The 19,109-nt window shown below is 34.6% G+C and overlaps 1 protein-coding gene across 7 annotated transcripts in view; it reads right to left on the bottom strand.

Annotated features, from left to right (window-relative positions):
* The window catches only part of LRRC7 (leucine rich repeat containing 7), a 553,086-nt gene that overhangs the window by 28,342 nt on the left and 505,635 nt on the right, over window positions 1–19,109 (bottom strand). For all 7 annotated transcript variants that reach the window (XM_017962453.3, XM_017962449.2, XM_021942826.2 and 4 more), the window contains one exon: window positions 5,615–5,707. In XM_017962453.3, the coding sequence (XP_017817942.1) occupies window positions 5,615–5,707 (93 nt within the window). The remainder of the gene's footprint in view (window positions 1–5,614; window positions 5,708–19,109) is intronic.

Here is a 19,109-nt window from a genome sequence, read left to right as displayed (position 1 = left end):
TTTTATTAAAGAAAGAATTCATCTCACTTTTATGTCCTCAAACAACCTAGTGGCATTCTGAACCTCAAATTGCAATGTGACTAAGATGCAGCTGAAGTAATCAGTTATGTTTATAAAATAATTTATGCTTGAAATTTATTTTTAAAAATCATTTTATATATAAAATAAAATCTGTTTCAGCCCCTTCCTAAATTTAGTCTGAAGTACTAAAACAATTTGATCTCTGTCCCTTGCTCCTGAATTTTATTTTCATATAATGCATAAATTTTTTGAAATTACTTTGCCTTACATAATCACTTGAAGTAGAATTAAAGATGTGACACATATATAAATTATATTACCTACAAAATGAATTTAGAAACATATACAACAAATTGTATTTGTCTAGTAGCTGCACAAAGTTAAATATGCTAAAAGTAGTTTAATATTTATGTAGTAAATATACATCTTGCGCTATATGGAGTTTTAAACAAATATGTTTGCTATTCTCGTTTTTTATATCCATGGAGAAAACCTGACAGGAAATAGGCATATGGTATGTACCTTTTCTATGAGTGAAAAACATATCTTTAGCAAGCTTTTGTTTATGGATCACCCAATGTCATGAAGTTGAGCTAAACTGGAACATTATTCTTGCGCATTTTCGAACTTGCCATTGCCCCACGTGCCTCTGAATATTGTTATCCTTGGGTAAAAGTATTAAACAAAAGCTTCAGTTCTGCATGTCTGAGGGTCCTTCTTTTCTTAATATTAATCATGTAAAAACTTTTATTTGATGTAATATACATATCTACACAAAAAAGATGGAGTGAAAAGAGGAGGGGCTTAAGTCCTGTTGCAGGCTGTTTGGGCATCTGGAGGCAATAATTTAAATGTAATGTAAATAATTTATAGTAATTTAATCTGAAATTCTAGGACATTTACTTAGAGTTGATTGGTGATAATAGTTTACATTTTCTATGCTCCTAATATTCTTTCGATGTCTTGGAATTTGACCTGTACCATAAGCAAATTAAGGCATTTAAGAAAAAACATGAATTTGTTTTTTTCTATCATTTCTATGGCTACATTTAGATGGCCCAACTTAGTGGAAATATGGATGAGCTCTCTGGCATCTGTTGAGCTTAGGCACTTATGACTATTCTCCACATAAATGGTGGACCGTGGAGGATAACTGATTCTCTGGCCCCAATGCCCCAGTATGTATATTTGCTGCTGTCAGGTCCTTTGAGGATGGGCTGAATCCATAAAACAGCTTTCATTTTGATACTATGAGTAGATAATCGTTCATGTGACTGTTCAGTGCAACACCTTTACACCATATAGGGAAAGGGGCTATGAGTCTTTTTTAATGTCTTTAAGATCCAGGAGCTTAGTTCCTCTTCCCGCAGATGGAGCAAGGAAGAATATGAATCCCTGAATGATGAGTTTTGTGAATGCATCATTAAAAATTATCTTGTTTGCAGAGTCCTGGGTTGCCTTATAAAATAGTACAACAGCATGGCATCAGTTATCTATTAATGCAGTTTCCTCTTTCTAACAATATCCTGTGGAAATTATACTGGTAAATTCCTTAAATTTTGCAATGAGAAATTATTATTTTATGAGTGCTTACATACAAGCAAAGAGTATTGTGGCTTGCTCCATTGGCAGAATCACCACTGTAATGATACCTTAGTCCACAAGTTATATAATTGCTGAGCAATCTTCTCTGTACAATATGCTCCTAATTATCTAGGTTCAATAGAGAATACATGCTGACTCCCAAGGACTTGTTGAAGCAAATATCTAGACTATGACTAATTAGAGGGCTCTGTAATACTCTCAATATTAGAATATCATATTAGACTCAACTCTACAGGGTATAAATTTGTCATGTGGTTCTTCTGCTAGGTGACATTTGCAGATAGAGGCATGTATTATAATGCTTATTAAGGAAAGCATTTGGAGTCAGCTCAATTTTGTTTCAAATCTTGTCTGCCACAGATCAGCTAAATGACCTTGGGCAAGTTAATTAACCCCTCTGGGCCTCAGTAAAATGGGGAATAATAATACTACTCAATTAACAGAAACTGTTATGGAGATCACATAAATTCATCAATTCATATATATAAAGAGCCTAATACAGTGCCCAGCATGTTGTATATACTCAATAAAAGGCTATTATTTTTATTACTGTACTATCAGATTTATTGGCTCAAAATCTTTCATCTTTCTGCACATCTTGACAATTTGACAGTGATGTTTCTTTATTGTAATAAAACAGATAATGGCTATCATACACTTCTTTGAGAGGGCAGAGACAACTAATTTCCATCCAGTGTTCTACTGCTTTCTCTTTCCAAGTATGTAAAAGCAGTTTCTGCTTGACAGTGAACACTGACATAATGAGTTCTATGGTGACTGGACTGGTGTTTTTAACTACTAAACGTTGTTTTGACAATATCAACTGCAGGGCTAATTGTGCTCTACCCCTTTAACTGGAGGAGAAAATATTTGATCAAGACTACCTTGGATCTTGAAGGGTAGTTAAGTTTGCTAGATGAGATGCTGTTCTAAATGCTCTGTCTGGTAAAAATATTCCGTCATATTTGGCTTAATCCTGATTCCTCCATAAAGCCCCAGTTAACTTTTGGGCTGCCTTAAGTGTTTTTCTGCAATAATCTCACACTACCCCAGAACTTAGATCAGAACGTCTGCCAGACAGAACAATACAGTTCCCTTTTGCCTCAGCTGCGGCTCTCAGCTTTTTGAGATGACTGTTTCAGTCTTTCCCTGTCTGGCTGTAATCATTTTGGATGCTCTCACACTGGTCCTTGACATTTCCCTGAAACTAATTTCCATCAACAATAATGAAGAGAACGGAACAAATGTATTAATTAACTTCAGTACAGAAAGTCCTCAGTACCTCTAAGACATTCAGACGTTCTTGGATACTTTTTTGAGCAGCAAAATATTCAAACATCCATAAGCAGTAAGGAAAATAATATAGTGTATTTCTGAGAATATTCCTAATCAATGACTTATTTATTTGAAGAGAGTATGTATCATATTAAAGTTTAAACTTTTGCATGAGTAGACTCCTTACAAGTCTACCTCACACTCAGGCAGTATTTGTTGAATTTAAACATCTGTTTAACTTGGCTCCTCTTACTTCCAGCTGTAAATCAGCCATTTCATGAAAAACCAATTTGTTTCTCTACATTTTCATTTTCTTAGTGTTTAATATTTTTGGGTAGGTTCAGGCACTAGGTTTTACTCTAAATTTTATGCAACACTTTCAGAATAGGGCACTAGGGCTAAAAAAAAAAAACACACACAACTGAATTTCCAACAGATTAATCCCTTTCCTTGTGAGTGGACTAAATTCTTACATAAATTGTCAGTCAGTGTCTTTAGATCCTCTGAACAGTTAACCAAAGTGTACCCATATGTTTGGCATGCCACCAAAACTGGTCAATAAATGAAAGGCAGTATTGAGATTCTTCTGTAGATTTGGAACTCCTAGTTGCTCCTACCTATTTTATAATAATAGAGATTTACTTTTCAAATTATGAATGATTTTAGAGTGTAATCAGCCTAAGAAAAGTGCTTTTGAGGAGAAATCTTTCAATGGAAACATTATACAATTCAAGTGCTTTATCTGTTACATTTAACCAAAAGAGCAAATTATAAGATCATAGACATAGTTCAGTCTCACTAGAGTCATCAGAATCTTACAAATGAGAAATTAAATGAATAGCTATAAAGTGTTCATATTCATCATAGTGGAAGAATTGCAGGCAATGATTTGAAAGCCTCAGATCTAGTCTCTTTCAGTTGCAAAGAGCAGAAATGCAACAGTATTCTGACATTTTGACTATTTAACAATCTATTCATCCTTAATTTAAAAATATTTTTTACCCTGTACCTTCCAAAAATATAGTGAAAAGATTTATATGCTCGTGAGAAAGAACAGAAAAATATGTCTTGAATTTCAACTATCTTAAGTATCATAAGGTTATTAACTTTTCATTGAAAGAATTTATGAAAGAGATGTAAAATGAAAGACAAAAATAGGAGTCAAGATAAATAAGACATAATGATTTGAGGTTTTAAAAAAATGCTATCATGTTTCTGATAATTTTGAACTTTTATGCTTAAGATATATTAAAATTTATTAAAATTAAGCAGTTGGTCTAAGCCATGAATATTTTAATTGTAATAAATCAATGGTATCCTCAACATCATTTCAAAATGGAAATATAGTAGTTACTTAGGAACAGATGTTTCCAACTGGCATTCCCCTAATTATAAGATTGCCTCATATACATTCCTTTTATATGAGTAGCTGCTCCAGCCTGTTGACCAAAGGAGCTCTCATCCATGGTCACTGGAGATTTTCCTCTGGTCTCTTCCTTCCTAATGTATATAATCGTGCGAACAATTCTTCCTTTTGGACCATCCTCTTCTCCTGACCTTCTCCAAAAAGGAAAGGAAGAAGGGTAGGAAGAGTGTAAGAAACAAGATCACTGGGAACAAGAGGAGGAAAATGTGGTGTTAAAGGCTCTGTTTCAGGCTACAGAAAGCTCCAGAGTAACAGCATCTTGGTTTTTCAGAAGTAGGTCTCATAATCAGAAATTAATCTGTAGGTTTTTATAATTATGATGAGTTGAGAGGGTGTGGACTAGCTTGTGACTCAAAGGTAAGTACAGAGCGTGTGGAGGTTTTATTCATATTTAATTTTTGTCTTTCTTCATCATCCTAAAGTTTTATGGGGTCACTTAATGCAATTTGATGAGGTCAAAAGTAGATAGCTTCAATTATCATTGAATAATTACTAATTGATTCAAAGCTGAGAGTATTAAACACTGATGGTAGCAGGGCAGGTTCTATAGCTCCAGGTAAACATTTAAAAAATAAAAAATCAGATGGTTCACATCAGCGTCAGGCAGGTCACATGTGAGCAAGGGCAACATCTTGAATGTCCAGGAAATGGCTGAGGTTAGAGTTGGCGTGCCTTAATTCCACAGTTTGACAAGCAGGGGTAAGTATGAGAGGAGGACCTAATTCTTCTGCTAATGTTAACTGATTTTCTAATAGAAAATTTGTTTTCTGTGGCTTCTCAATTCTACAGTTCTATTAGCAAAATTCTTTATATGCTTGATAAATTGAAGAGATGGCAGTCAGCTTGCCTTTGCATTGAATTACTACATAGTCATTAGTATTCTGTCAATATCATTCTGCTATTGTGAGAAAACAGTTTCCTAAATAAGTGACTTACAAGTTAACCTTTGGAAACAACTTGTAAGAAACTGCCTATATACCTTTCATTACAAATATAGACAACTGTGAAGCCAAAAATAAAAACAAAACACAAAGCCTTCCTACAAAAATACAAAAAAAACTCTGCCTTTTAAGTAGAATGTTTAGAGACTTTTCCCTTTATTCTTAGTATGTGTCAAGTGCTGCAGTAAATTCTTTTATCCCTGTGCTGAAAAAGTTTCTAATTGGCTTCAGAGTTAGCTAGCTCATGAAAACACAGCAAAAACCCTTGAACTTTTTTCTAACCTTTGTTACTGTAGTAGATAGTATTTTTCTAATTAAAATTGTCAACAAGATATTCATTTCTTACCTTGTCAGAAGGTTTGAATGGATTTCCTTGTCCACTAATTCCACCACTGATACTAAATCCAAGGCCAGGATTCTTTTCTATTCTCACACAAAACTGTGTAAAAAAGATATAAAAAGGTAAGTAAATAGCTATCAAAACTAAATATTTCAAATAACTGTATTTCAGTAGAAAATATTCACATTTCACGTGATTTCTTAGGGTTAGCCTATGTTGACTTGATACACAAAAGGCAATATAAACTTTGACAAAAGGTTTAATGCTTCTATATGCATCAGTTATGATGGAAACTAGCTTGAAATTACCTGGGCAAGAATATATTGGCAAGTACTTATTTGTTACCATGTACAGGACTAACTTTTGATTAGCCATTTTTAAAAATTAAAAGTCTTATAAACACTTAAAATACTATGCATTATCTTAGCTATAGACCATAAATGCACATGTATTCAGGTTGATTAGAAAGACTGTCTGAATAAGTGAAACAAAATTTTAAAATGTAGAGTGAGAGAAAATACAGCTATTTAAATAAATTGTGCCTGCTTTGTAGTGGAGTAGAATAATTCATCTCCTTGTTAGATAATTCTTTGTTTAGGAATATTAGATCTTTTAGTTTGAGAAAGTAGCTACAGCTTGTGTGAGGGTGAAGAAAAGGAAAAATGAAATGCTCAGTGGAGAGCTTCAAGTCTAGCAGCAGCTCCTGGAGTAGGAGTTAGGAACCTTAGAAGAAAGAGGAGAACAGTGTGATGAGGTCAGGTTAAAGAAAGAGGTCAACAATATGGAGACATTGCTAGGGAAAGAGAATGGCCAATATGCAACACAAGGGCAAACGTTCTAATGTTCTGTGTTATATTCCCTCCCCAACATCACAAATCATCAATAAAAGTCTATTAAACATGAAAGTCTTTTGCTTTATAGTAGTATGGGGGAATGACGGCATTAGGAGTAGGGTCTGCCTTGGGATAAGGCTGTAGTAAAAATGATAGCAATAATAGAAGTTAATAAAAAGAGTGTAGATTAAGAACTCAGCAGAAATGACATCAGTGCCAGGGATGACCTAGAGAAACTCTAACAAACCTAAGAATTCCTGGAGACCCTGAGCAGGAGATGTGTGTGTGGGCTATGGTAAAAATGTTGGTTCTCCAGGTAAAGTGGGACAGAGTGATCCCAGATAATTGAAAGATTTTGGACCATGAGGCAGTATACATTGGTTACATAAAGAAAAAACACTTTGTAACTTTATTATGTATTATTTATTTATTTATTTTAGTGACAAGGTCTTACTCTGTCACCCAGGCTGTAGTGCAGTGTTGCAATCAGTTCACTGCAGCCTTGAACTCCTGGGCTCAAAGGATCCTCCTGCCTCAGCCTCCCAGCTAGCTGTGACTTACAGGTGTATGCCACCATGCCTGAATAATTTTAGTTTGTTTCTTTTTCTAGAAATAGAGTCTTGCTGTGTTGCCCAGGCTAGTCTCGAACTCCTGTCCTCAAGTGATTCTCCCACCTTGGCCTCCCAAAGCACTGGGATCACAGGTGTGAGCCACTGTGCCCAGCTCTTTTACAACTTTTAAGTACAGAGTAAGTATTAGGTGAACCAAGTGTTACCAAAGGTTAGCAGGCAAAAGATTAATAAAGAGTTAAGAAAAAAAATAAGATGACATACTTTGGCATATATTTTGTATTTACGTAACTACATACTGGAAAAGTTCTTAAACGTGATTGTAAACATTTGCTTCTTAAGTAGCACATTTTTACCCCCAGCATTCTTGCTTAGCCTATTAATTTGCTTATGGCAAATGTAAATGCCCAAAATACTCTTTACATTTTGATTGTGAATCTATCTTCAATCCCTACCTCTTAGTTCAAGGCAAACCGAGTCCTATTTCTGACTTAATTAGCACATACTGTCACTGGAACCTGGATCAATTAGGTTTGTCTGTTTAATAATCCTATACTTAATTCATTGTCATATTTCATAATAGTAAATATAATGTTTAACTATTAGATAGTTCACTTGCAATACAAGATGAAAAACCTGGATGAAAACCTATGCACTAATGTGATCTTTATGTAGTCATTAATGAATAGTTTTTAAATTATGAGTAAAACTATAAGTACTGTCCCTTATTTTAAAGATATTTAGTTATAACTTTTCCTTCAATTCAGCTAGATTTGTTAAAACTAGTTATCATAGGTACTAGAATTTACAGTTTATAATACTTTGTATTTTTATATTGATCATAGTTTATGAATAGTTTATGAATATAAACTTACAATAGCCTGATGTAGCTGAAAGAAATATTTTAGCTTTATTCAGTATGCTAGTTGATCTCTTTGTTATTATTTATTAATTAGAAAATGAGAAGAAAGCAACCAATATGATGAAATCATTTTTCTTTTGTGTTTTTCCACGTTTTTATGCATTTCCAATTACATTATTTAAAATTGAGGTTGTATCTTTCTAGTGTGAATATTTCATATTGCCACAACATAATATGTAGAAGGTATATGCACTTCTGGCTTTCTCCAGGCCACTATAAAACTCAAAGGAAACAAATATAACAGGTTTAATTTACAAAGTAAATTGCTGAGAGTAGTTTCCAGTTGTTCTCTTTCAAGGTAGTGACTATATCTATTTTATATTATTGTAAATCCTGAAGGCACTAAAAATCTAAGAGAGACAAATTTCACATGTGCCAAGTATATGAAGAACTGCCTTAATATATTTTTTAATAATAGAAATCATAAAGATGACAGTGGAGTTTTATAAATGTGACAAACATAAATTCTGATCTGAAGCTAGACTGCTCTTGGGCATGCTAAGATATGGCTAATACGTTGTATTATGACTAGTGGGTCTCATAAAGCATGTCAGAGAGAGTATTCCTCTCACATATAAGTAGTTGCACCTGCCTGCTAAGGCCCAAAGAAGCCATAAAATGTAAGAGGACAGAATACCTTACATCCAAGAAACAGTCTGAAACTAAAGAGGATCAGCAAAGAGGAAATGCAGTGTTCTAGTAAAAGATTAGGTCTAGGAAGCTAATAAATAGTTTATTTAATGAGAACCAGTATTTTAATTTTCTTTTTATTTATTTATTTATTTTTTTGAGATAGGGTCTTGCTGTTTCTCAGGTTGGAGTGCAGTGGCATAATTTTGGCTCACTGCAGCCTCTGCCTCCCATGTTCAAGTGATCCTCACATCTCAGTCTTTGGAGCAGCTGGGACTGCAGTCACGTGTCACCATGCTTGGCTAATTTTAAAATTTTCTTTGTAGAGATGAGGTCTTGAACTCCTGTGCTCAAGTAATTCTCCCACTTCAGCCTTCCAAAGCACTTGGATTATAGTCGTGAGCCACCATGCCAGCCTCAGTTTTCTTTTAAGAGACTGGTTTTAAAGAATGAATGTTTTGGCTGAAAACACATCCAGTAGTAGTGCAATCAATGGTATTTCAGAGTCTGCTTCCGTAATTCTACTTTACTTGATACTTCCAGTCTGTGTTAATCTTACTCTAGTTACGATACTGGGTCTTATTTTGGAAGGGCTTTTTTGATAAAATGGATTGTTACAAAAATTAGCTTGGCATGGTGGTGCACACCTGTAGTCCTAGATACTTAGGAGGCTGAGGCAGGAGGATCACTTGAGACCAGGAGTTTGATGCTGCAGTGAGCTATGATTGTGCCACTGCATTCCAGCCTGGGTGAGCCCTCTCACTAAAATAAATAAGTAAGTAAGTAAATAAATAAATAAAGAATAAAGGCTAAAATTCTCCCTGCCTTTCTCAATAAAAAGGATATGATGACTCCTTGTTAAAATACATGATGAGTTTTAGAAAGAAAGAGTGTCAGTTATTCAAAGAGTGCCTCAATTGTCAATGACTTTGAAATAAACTACTCTGGAAAACTGTCATAGCTTTGACAATAAAAACTGTTGCAGAAATAATGATGTATGACTTCCACATAATATTTATTCCACATAATATTTATAAATATTCCACAAATATTTATTGATTCCCTACTAAGTACCAGGCAGATAAAAACATCCTTGACCTCAAAGAACTTACATTCTAATGAGGAAGATAGGTAGCAAACATAAACAACAAATAAGTAATTTCAGATAGTGGGATGAGCTGTGGAAAACAGCAGGAAAGGTAGTAGAGAGTAAGTGAAATGGAGTCAGGAGTTGTTCTACTTATTTATTTATTTTAAGCTTATTCTTGCCTCAGGAAAGAGCTATTTTCGATACAGTAGGTAAAAGAGCCCTCTCTGAGTATGTCACATTTGAGCAGAAATGTGAATGATGTCAAAGATCAAACAATGAATAATAAGAAAAATGAAACACTATCCCAAGCAAAGGGGACAGCAATTGTAAATGCCCTGAAGATGGATTGGTCTTTACAAAGTCAAGAAACAACAAGATGACATAAGGATGAACATATAGATCAATTTAATAGAATAGAGAGTCCAGAAATAAATCCTAACATTTATAGTCAGATGATTTTGACAAAGGGTTCAAGGTAATTCACTGGGAGAAAGAAGAGTCTTTCAACAAATGGTGCTGGGACAAGATACCCATGTGCAGAAGAATAAATCTGTACTGATATCTCATACCATACACAAAAGTTATGTAAAGTAGACCAGAGGCTGAAACATAAGACATAGATTATAAAACTCTTTGATGAAATACAAAAGGAGTAAAGTTCATCACCTTACATTAGGCAATGATTCTTAAATATGAAACCAAAGACGATATAAGAGACTGATATGTTGGACTTCATAAAAACTAAAAACTTTTGTGCTTCAAAGAAGACAATCAAAAAGTGACAAGAAAACCCACAGAATGAGAGAAAATATTTGCAAATGATATATCTGATTAGGTTGCATATCCAGAATATATAGATAACTTTTACAATCCAATAATAAAAAGACATCCAAATGTAAAAATAGGCAAAATATTTTTTAAAGATATTTCTCCAAAGAAGATATATAAACATTCAAAAAGTATATGAAAATATACCCAATATCATTAGTGATTAGAGAAATGTAAATTAAAATGACAATGAGATACTAATGAACAGGATGGCTATAATACAAAAGACAAACAATAATAAGTATTGGTAAGGATGTGGAAAAAGTGGAACCCACATTCATTGCTGTTCAGAATTAATATGTTGTAACTACTTTTAGAAAAGAATTTGGCAGTTCCTCAAAATGCTAAATATAATTACCATATGACTCAGCAATTTCACCTCTATGTATCTACCCAAGAAAAACAAAAACATATATCTCCACACAAATTTGTACATTAATGTTCAGAGCAGCATTATTCTTAATAGCCAAAAAGTAGAAACAACCCAAATGTTCATCAACCATCAACTGATAAATGCATAAGCAAAATGTAGTATATCCATACAACGGAGTATCATTTAGCAATGACAAAGAACGAAATACTGATACATGCTACATTCAGTTCCTTATGCTAAGTGAAAGGAGCAAATCACAAAAATACATGTATTGTATGATCCCATTCATATTAATTGTACAGAATAGGCAAATATATAGAGACAGAAAGTAGATGAGTGGTTGTCTAGGGCTGGAGGGAGTATGCAAAGTGACTGCTCATGGATGCAAAGTTTCTTTTTGAATGATGAAAATGTTGTAAAGTTAGATTATAGTGATAGTTACACAACTGTACAAATGTAATGATAACAATAAATTATACACTTTAAGCAGGTGAACTTTATTGTATATAAATTATATCAATAAAGCCGTTAAAAAACAAGGTCATCATGACAGAGCTACGGAAAGAATAGAAGGAGAGGAAGGTGGGGCCAGATCTGCAGGGACACTATGCCATAGTAAGTATGTACAATTTATTCAGAAATTTTGAAAGCCACTAGAGTGTTTTAAGAGGAAGAATGGTGTAATATAATTTATGTTTTTTAAAAAGGATCACTTTAGTAGTGGATAATAGACAAAAGGGAGGTAAACTGGAAGAAGAGAAAGCAATATCGAGGCATTTGAAGTAGTCAGGAGTGAGGTTACGGCCAACTAAGATGGTAGCTGTGCGGGTGGTGAGAAGCGGTGGGTTCAAGGCATATCTTGATAAAATTGCTGTGGATTGAGTGTAGGCTGTGAGGAAGGGGAAGCAAGGATGTTTGGTCATATCAAAAGGGTGATAGGCCATTAACTGAAATGGGGAAGTCTAGGAGGGAAGTAGGTTTGGTAGAGTTAGCAGCAGGAAGTGGTTTTTTAAAACCATGCTAAGTTTAAGAACCTCATCAGACATCCAGGATGAGATGTCAACAAGTAGCTAATTGCATAGAAACATCTGGAGTAAAGGAGAGAGAACAAGGCTGGGGATACAAATTTTGGAGTTACTCAGCCTAGAACTGAATTCAGGGAAGAGTATGGATAGACAAGAGTCAAGTCCCAAGCACTGGATCACTCCAACATTTAGAGGTCAAGGACACAAGAGGAATCGACAAAGAAACCAGGAAATAATGGCTGGTGTAGTAAGAGGAAAATCAATAGAATTACGGCAGCCAAGTGAAGAAAATGTTTCAAGAAAAAGGTCAAACCACATGGCTGAGAGGTCAAATGAGATGAGGATGGAGATTTGACTGTAAGACTTGACAGAAGCAGAAAGAATGCTTCATGGTATGTAAATTAAGCTTGAAATTAAAGTTACTGCTACTTTTAGCTCCTCGTTTTATGGGTTATTATATAACAGCAGTTTTGTGATAAAGAGTGCTATGCAGTAATAAGCTATTATAACTTTTCATTTTGACTTACATTATGTGCATTACTTAGCCACACAAAATACACATAAAACTTCTCTGCATTTTCAAAAATTTCTAAAAAGCCCATGAAATAGGCTCAAAAAGGAAACAGTGATTATAAAAATGTATATATGTTAATATTCAAGGATAATTAATATTTTTTGAAATACAAATTCTTCTATTTTCAAATCTTTTTCTGTTGTGAATGAAAGATTCAAATCCAGCTTAAATCTTTCAAAAAGATGTACTGGTCAGCTGGGTGCGATGGCTCACGCCTATAATCCCAGCACTTTGGGAGGCTGGCATGGGTGGATCACTTGAGCCCAGGAGTTCGAGACCAGCCTGGCCAACATGGCAAAACTCCATCTCTACTAAAAATACCAAAATTAGCTGGGTGTGGTGGAGCATGCTGTAATCCCAGCTACTCAGGAGACTGAGGCAGGAGAATTGCTTGAATCCAGGAGGTGGAGGCTGTGGTGAGATTGCCTCACTGCACACCACACCAGCCTGGGTGACAGAGGCTCTGTCTCAAAAAAAAAAAAAAAAAAAGAAGATGTATTGGTATCAAGATTGACTAATAAAATCCCCTGATGTAGCATTTTCTGGGTCTTTCAGAAAAAATTAGCTGATTCTGTATGTATCTAGGAAACAGAAACTCAAATGCATTTTTAGTCTGGAAATAAATTTTAAAGATTAGTCATTTCATTTCCTTCATTTTGGACTTAAGGAAACCAATGAGATAATATGTATTTAGTGCAACATTGAAATAAATCTTTTTATTCCCACTGCAATGTTTACTGCATTCTGCCATGTGACTGCACACAACTTATAAAGTCGATTGACAGACTTTCTGATGTTGAGTTACACATTCTCTGTTTCAAACTATGAATTACGAATTCAGAGCTGAAGCATTATTTTGATGACTGGAGAATAAAATTCTATGTGGGAAATATTCACAAATAGCAATTCTTTAACTGGGACAGGATAAGGTATAGGATGTCCCTGAAATAATTTGAGTAAATAACATAGATTAAAACCACATTAATACCTATTTTACAACTACCTTTATTGAACTATTCCCTTTTAATTAAAAAATTTATAGTTTAAATAAAACAAATCTCTCCAAATGTTTCTTCTTACATCACTCAGCAGAATGTAGTTTTCTTCACCTGCATACAATAAATGAAGTCCTCACCTGGAACTCTTGAGTGCTCTTTGGGCAGCTGACCACAGCATTTAATCTAAAGAAATGTCTGAAATCCTGTCTCTCAGCTAACTGTTTTATGTATTCCACATAATATTAAGTATTAAAATGATTTCTTCCAGGATAGACTACAGCATCTCCTTGTGAGTACGTTTTCGAACTTTTTCCCCTTAAATATGATGGATGCATATCATTTTTTATAACTTTCTGAGGCTGATTCTAATGTGAGCTTACAAGTTCTCTTTCAGACACAAACTTTAGTTCACATGTATACTTGCAGGCACTGGCAGGAGACAGCCATGGAGCTCCTGCTATCCTGATGCGTTAGGTTGGCTGGGCTCCTGCCATTTTGATATGTTAGGGAGGTCCTCTTGTCCAGGGCAGACATGGAATGAAGGGTGTATTCTTCCATCATTTCACTCTTCCAATGTGAATTTAATCTTGACTTGTATGCTTGGCTATAGTGCAGCAGGCTGCAGCATGTGATGTGGTAGACTCATGGGACTCGGTTCTAATCCCAGCCCAGCTTCTAAATTGTGTGACCACAGGCAAGACATTAACTTCTCTTAGCCTTAGTTTTGTAGTCTATAAAATGGAAACTGCTCTGCCTATATCACAGCATTATCAATTAAATCAGTGAATACATAAAAGGGTTTTGAAAGGTTTGAAGCATCATGCTGATGTTTGTCCTTCTTATTTCCACTTTGGCATCTATATTATCTACTTATTTAAATATACTCTATCTTGTATTACACATTTGTAAAAGGGAAAAACAAAGATGACGTTAGTTTCTTTTAAAAATATCCAACAGCTTATGGGCAACTTATGTATGCTTTTAAATAGTGATATTGTAATATATTATTCAGCTGATAAATTGTTGAGCTACAGAATATCTAAAGCAGTGCTCCTCAACCTTGGCTACACAATAGAAGCACCTTGGGGAATTTTCAAAAGTCTCACTGCCCAGGTCACATGTAGACTACTAAAATCAGTGTATCTGGGGATGAGAGCAAGACATCAGGATTTTTTAAAGCCCCTCAACAGATTCTGCAGCTGTGGTTAAGAACAACTTATATAAAGCATTACCATATTGTGAAGGGGAGGATAAGGTGGATGGGATCTTTAAGCTTCTTTAGTTCCGCTGGGACACAAACGAAAGATCTAATAGGATGACTATTCTGAAGAGTTTTCCATGTGGAATGGAAGTCAAACCTTCACTTTCTGGCTGTTTTATTCAGTTCACTACTTAATACAACTCTGACTCTTACCCTCTATTATGTTTGTGAGTAATCTAAATGGTTTATGCATTAAAATCTCCTTTTCAAGTAAAATCCCTTGATAATGAACTTCAGGTGACATGTATATGGTTTTTGCTGCAGATATTATTTGCAGTCAGATTTATAGTTTACAGAAATTAATACATTGAATCTGGGTAACATTTTATAGTTGAAACATAACTTCCATATATTTAATTTAAACCTAGAGTTGAAAACAGACTTGATACTTGTTATTTCTGAAAAATAAACATGAAAATAAGTTCATTAAACTAGAAGTTTAGGTTTCTAGAGTTCTTGAATATTTTATCCTTTTTATTGTGATGGCTGGTTTGAAAGTTTAGATGGTTTTATCACTGAAGGGGAGCCTCAAAGCTCACTAAATGCTTCTTTATGGCTAAACAAAGTTCATTACTCCGCTTACATAACAAATGACACTCATTCTAATTCTTTCAATGTCGTCAGTTTTGGCATTGATTATGTATGTTCATTTCCACATGGAACTTATTTTAATCAGGTTAAAAAGACACCAGTTCTTTGGGTGACATTAAGGGATATAGAAGTATGTTTTCATTAAAAATAATTTCCATTTGTTCAGTAGCTTTTTCTTTTCTAAGCAATTGGAAGTATTCATGAGTTCACTTGAACACTCCATAAGGCAGTTCTCTAATTCTGAGTTATAGTTCAGGCAGCTTTAATTAATATCATTTGACAGAGAGGGCATTGAGATCATGTGGTGAATTTTACAGTAAGATTAGGACACAGGACTCAGATTGGGGTCAGAAAAAACCTGACTTAAAATTCCAGCTTGGCCAATTACACTTTCCATAAATTATTTTCTCTCTGCCTTGGTTTCTTCACTTGTAAAAATAAAATAAGATTATTACGAGGATTAAATAAAATAGTATATGTAAGCAGGCCCAGTTATATAATTAGTTGGACCTGATGCAAAATGAAAACGTGGGCTCCTTTATCAAAAATTATTAAGAATTACAAGATGGTGACAGCAGGGCATTAATCCAAATGCGGGGCCCTTTTAAGTGCAGGGCCTTATGCAACTCTACAGGTCACATGCCTCTGCTGCCATACCTGTGTGTGAGAAATAAGAGTGTAAAACACATAGCAGGTGCTTAATATATGGTAACTGCTGTCCCTTTCTTTGCTATTTTCATTCAGATTTCCTTTCCCTGAATCAAAAAATGTGTATTCACTGTAATCAGATTTTGTTTTACCTGTAGTATTTCAATAAGTGACTACTGTTTAACTAAAGTTTCCAAGGTTTACTTTAACAGAAATTATTGTGTGTTATTATACTGAGTAGACTTTCTTTGCACCACATTTATTGTGTCTCCTTGCTCTTAAAAATGTTGAATAATTTAGGTTTTTCCATATTGTACCTGACCAAATTTACCATTTGTTAGATAATTTAAATTGAACTTTGCTTTTCTCTTTATGGCTCTTTTATAGCACCACTAGAAATGTCTTATTAAAATAGAATGTTTTGATTTATATGCCCCAAATGTACATTAGAAATTTTATGTTACATCACTGCTCTTTACACTTAAATCACTACTCTATAATTTTCATGTGAAGCTCCATAAAGTCTTTACATGTTTTAAATGTTTTTCTCCATTTTTTTCCTTGTTAAATTTGGAATACAAGTCTTCTTTTAAAACACACAGCCACATATACTTACTAAAAAGGTCTGAATTTTCAAAAGAAATATAACTTAGGAAAGTAAAAAACATATGAAATAGTTTCATTATGAGAGTGAAATATATAATCTCTCAGCCTCTTTTAATGTTTTTTGGTTTGTTTTTCTATCTTTAGATGAAGGAGGTTGGGACTGATAATCATTAAGTTTCTTCAAATATTTGAATTCTTAAAATATTCTATTTCTTCTGTTTTCTGTTTCTATACCCTCAGTGCCAAGCTTACAGAGTGTGTGTGTGTGTGTGTGTGTGTGTGTGTAGAAGTTTATTATTTGACTCTCACAAATTCTTTTTGAATGTCGTTGGTGGGTAGCAATGCTCTCATTTTATCAGGAGAGAAACTGACTCTCAGGAAGAGTTAATAACTTGGCCAAGGACAAGTGGACAAGTGGCTAATAAACGTAAACATGAAACTAGAACTCCAAATTCTGAGACCTAGTCCTAGTATCTCTTTCTTGAACACTAAGCTAAATGAAGAAAGGGAGAGGTTAGAGAAAGAAAAAGAGATGAAAGAAATCAGGGTAGTAGTCAGTAGCGTGCTGGAAAATATTTAATAAACAACTGGTTGGGGTTGGGGGAGTGCCCTAATTTGCAGTGTTTGCTGATGTTCCTGGTATAATTTTTCCCACAACTTCAACCTATTAATATGATGTCACTGAAGGTGTGACTGGGAAGAGGAGCACATGGCAATGTGCCAATATGAGCTGGCCAATTGCGAAAACAGCTTTAAGAAACTGACTCAAGATTTATAACGGGATGAGAGGTAGCATACTTTGGGGACCAGAACTGGTTGTTTAAATGCCTTTAGGCTTTCTTTCACTCCAAAGTCTTTTTTATTGAAACATAATGATATTTGTATATATATTCATGGGGTGCATGTGATATTTTGTCACATGCACAGAATGTGTAATCAAGTCAAGGTGTTTAGAATATCCATCACCACGAGGACTTATCATTTCTCTATGTTGAGAACATTCCAAGTCCTCACTTCTAGCTATTTTGAAATGTACAATACATTCAAAACCATTTCAGCCTGAAACCAAGGCAGAAAAAACTGGGACACCAAAAGGTGTTATATTTAAGTCCCTTCCTTAACATATAGGCAGTTCTACAATTCTGAGTTATAGTTCAGACAGGTTTAAGCATTCAATTGAATGTTTCAATTTTATCTCTCAGTTTGAAAGGCACTTGATGTTATCAAGCTGGGAATGAAAACATTTGAGAGCTACTATAAATACATTTTTCTGAAATAATCATAATGTTCTAAACTCAATACATGTGTAAACTTTAAAACTTAGTAATTCTCTTACTAGTCAAACTTTATATAATTTACATATTTTTGAGAAATAGTATTAAAATAGCCTTTAAATTTGGGGTGTTCAGAATAACTGCATGCTAACACTAAACCTACTTTTCAATGTAGGTGAGAACAGAGAGCATTAATCTCAGTGGATTTTCAAATGCATTGATTCTGGGAGGAAAAAGCCATGTAGCTTTTAATAAGAATAACTAAATCAGAGAACTCGCTTGAGTTATGATACTTGTGGGCAAGTAATATCTATGAACAGTTTTTTAACCTCCTAAGATGCCTTTGGTAAAGCATAATTTAAAATTGTATTAACTTTTAAGAGTATCTGGAGACTTAAAAACCCCATATCATTATCTGATTAAAGGCACCTGTCTGGTTTATAATACCTTAAATTCAACACTTGACCTAGATTAAGGCAGGAGAGGGAGAAAATTATCTTTAAAAAGTACCTATGATTCTGAGAATGATTAGTACATAATCTAGGCTTCAAGAAGGATATTAAGAAATAGAGGAGATGTTTAAAGCCCCTGGAATCCAAATGATAAATGGCTCTTAACAATATAAAGGTAAAATCTGGAGAATGAAGTTAATTTTGATATGTTTAGAAAGTCAGGTGAGGAGATACGTAAAACTTTGATAAGTAATAATAAAATGAAGCTTTTATAGACCATATTAAAAGTTAGAAAAGTCAGTAGGAATGTAGCCTATCTATCTGAATAATGAAATAAGAGAAATTAATTTTAAGAATGTATTAAGATCTAAATGTTTTACTTTCTTTTTTTTTTTGAGACGGAGTCTTGCTCTGTGGCCCGGGCTGGAGTGCAGTGGCCGGATCTCAGCTCACTGCAAGCTCCGCCTCCCGGGTTTACGCCATTCTCCTGCCTCAGCCTCCCGAGTAGCTGGGACTACAGGCGCCGCCACCTCGCCCGGCTAGTTTTTTGTATTTTTTAGTAGAGACGGGGTTTCACCGTGTTAGCCAGGATGGTCTCGATCTCCTGACCTCGTGATCCGCCCGTCTCGGCCTCCCAAAGTGCTGGGATTACAGGCTTGAGCCACCGCGCCCGGCCTAAATGTTTTACTTTCTAAGATTAATATAGTTCAACAGATGCAATCCCATTCAGTTTTCCAGTCCTAAGGAACTAAAACAGATTCTACAATGGAAAAGCAAACCCTAATTTTAGATAGGTGTGAAGAATGCAATTGTTTTTCGCTACATGG

This window comes from Papio anubis, chromosome 1, assembly GCF_008728515.1.
Source record: "Papio anubis isolate 15944 chromosome 1, Panubis1.0, whole genome shotgun sequence".
Classification (NCBI taxonomy): domain Eukaryota; kingdom Metazoa; phylum Chordata; class Mammalia; order Primates; family Cercopithecidae; genus Papio; species Papio anubis.
This window is presented reverse-complemented; position numbering and strand designations above follow the sequence as displayed.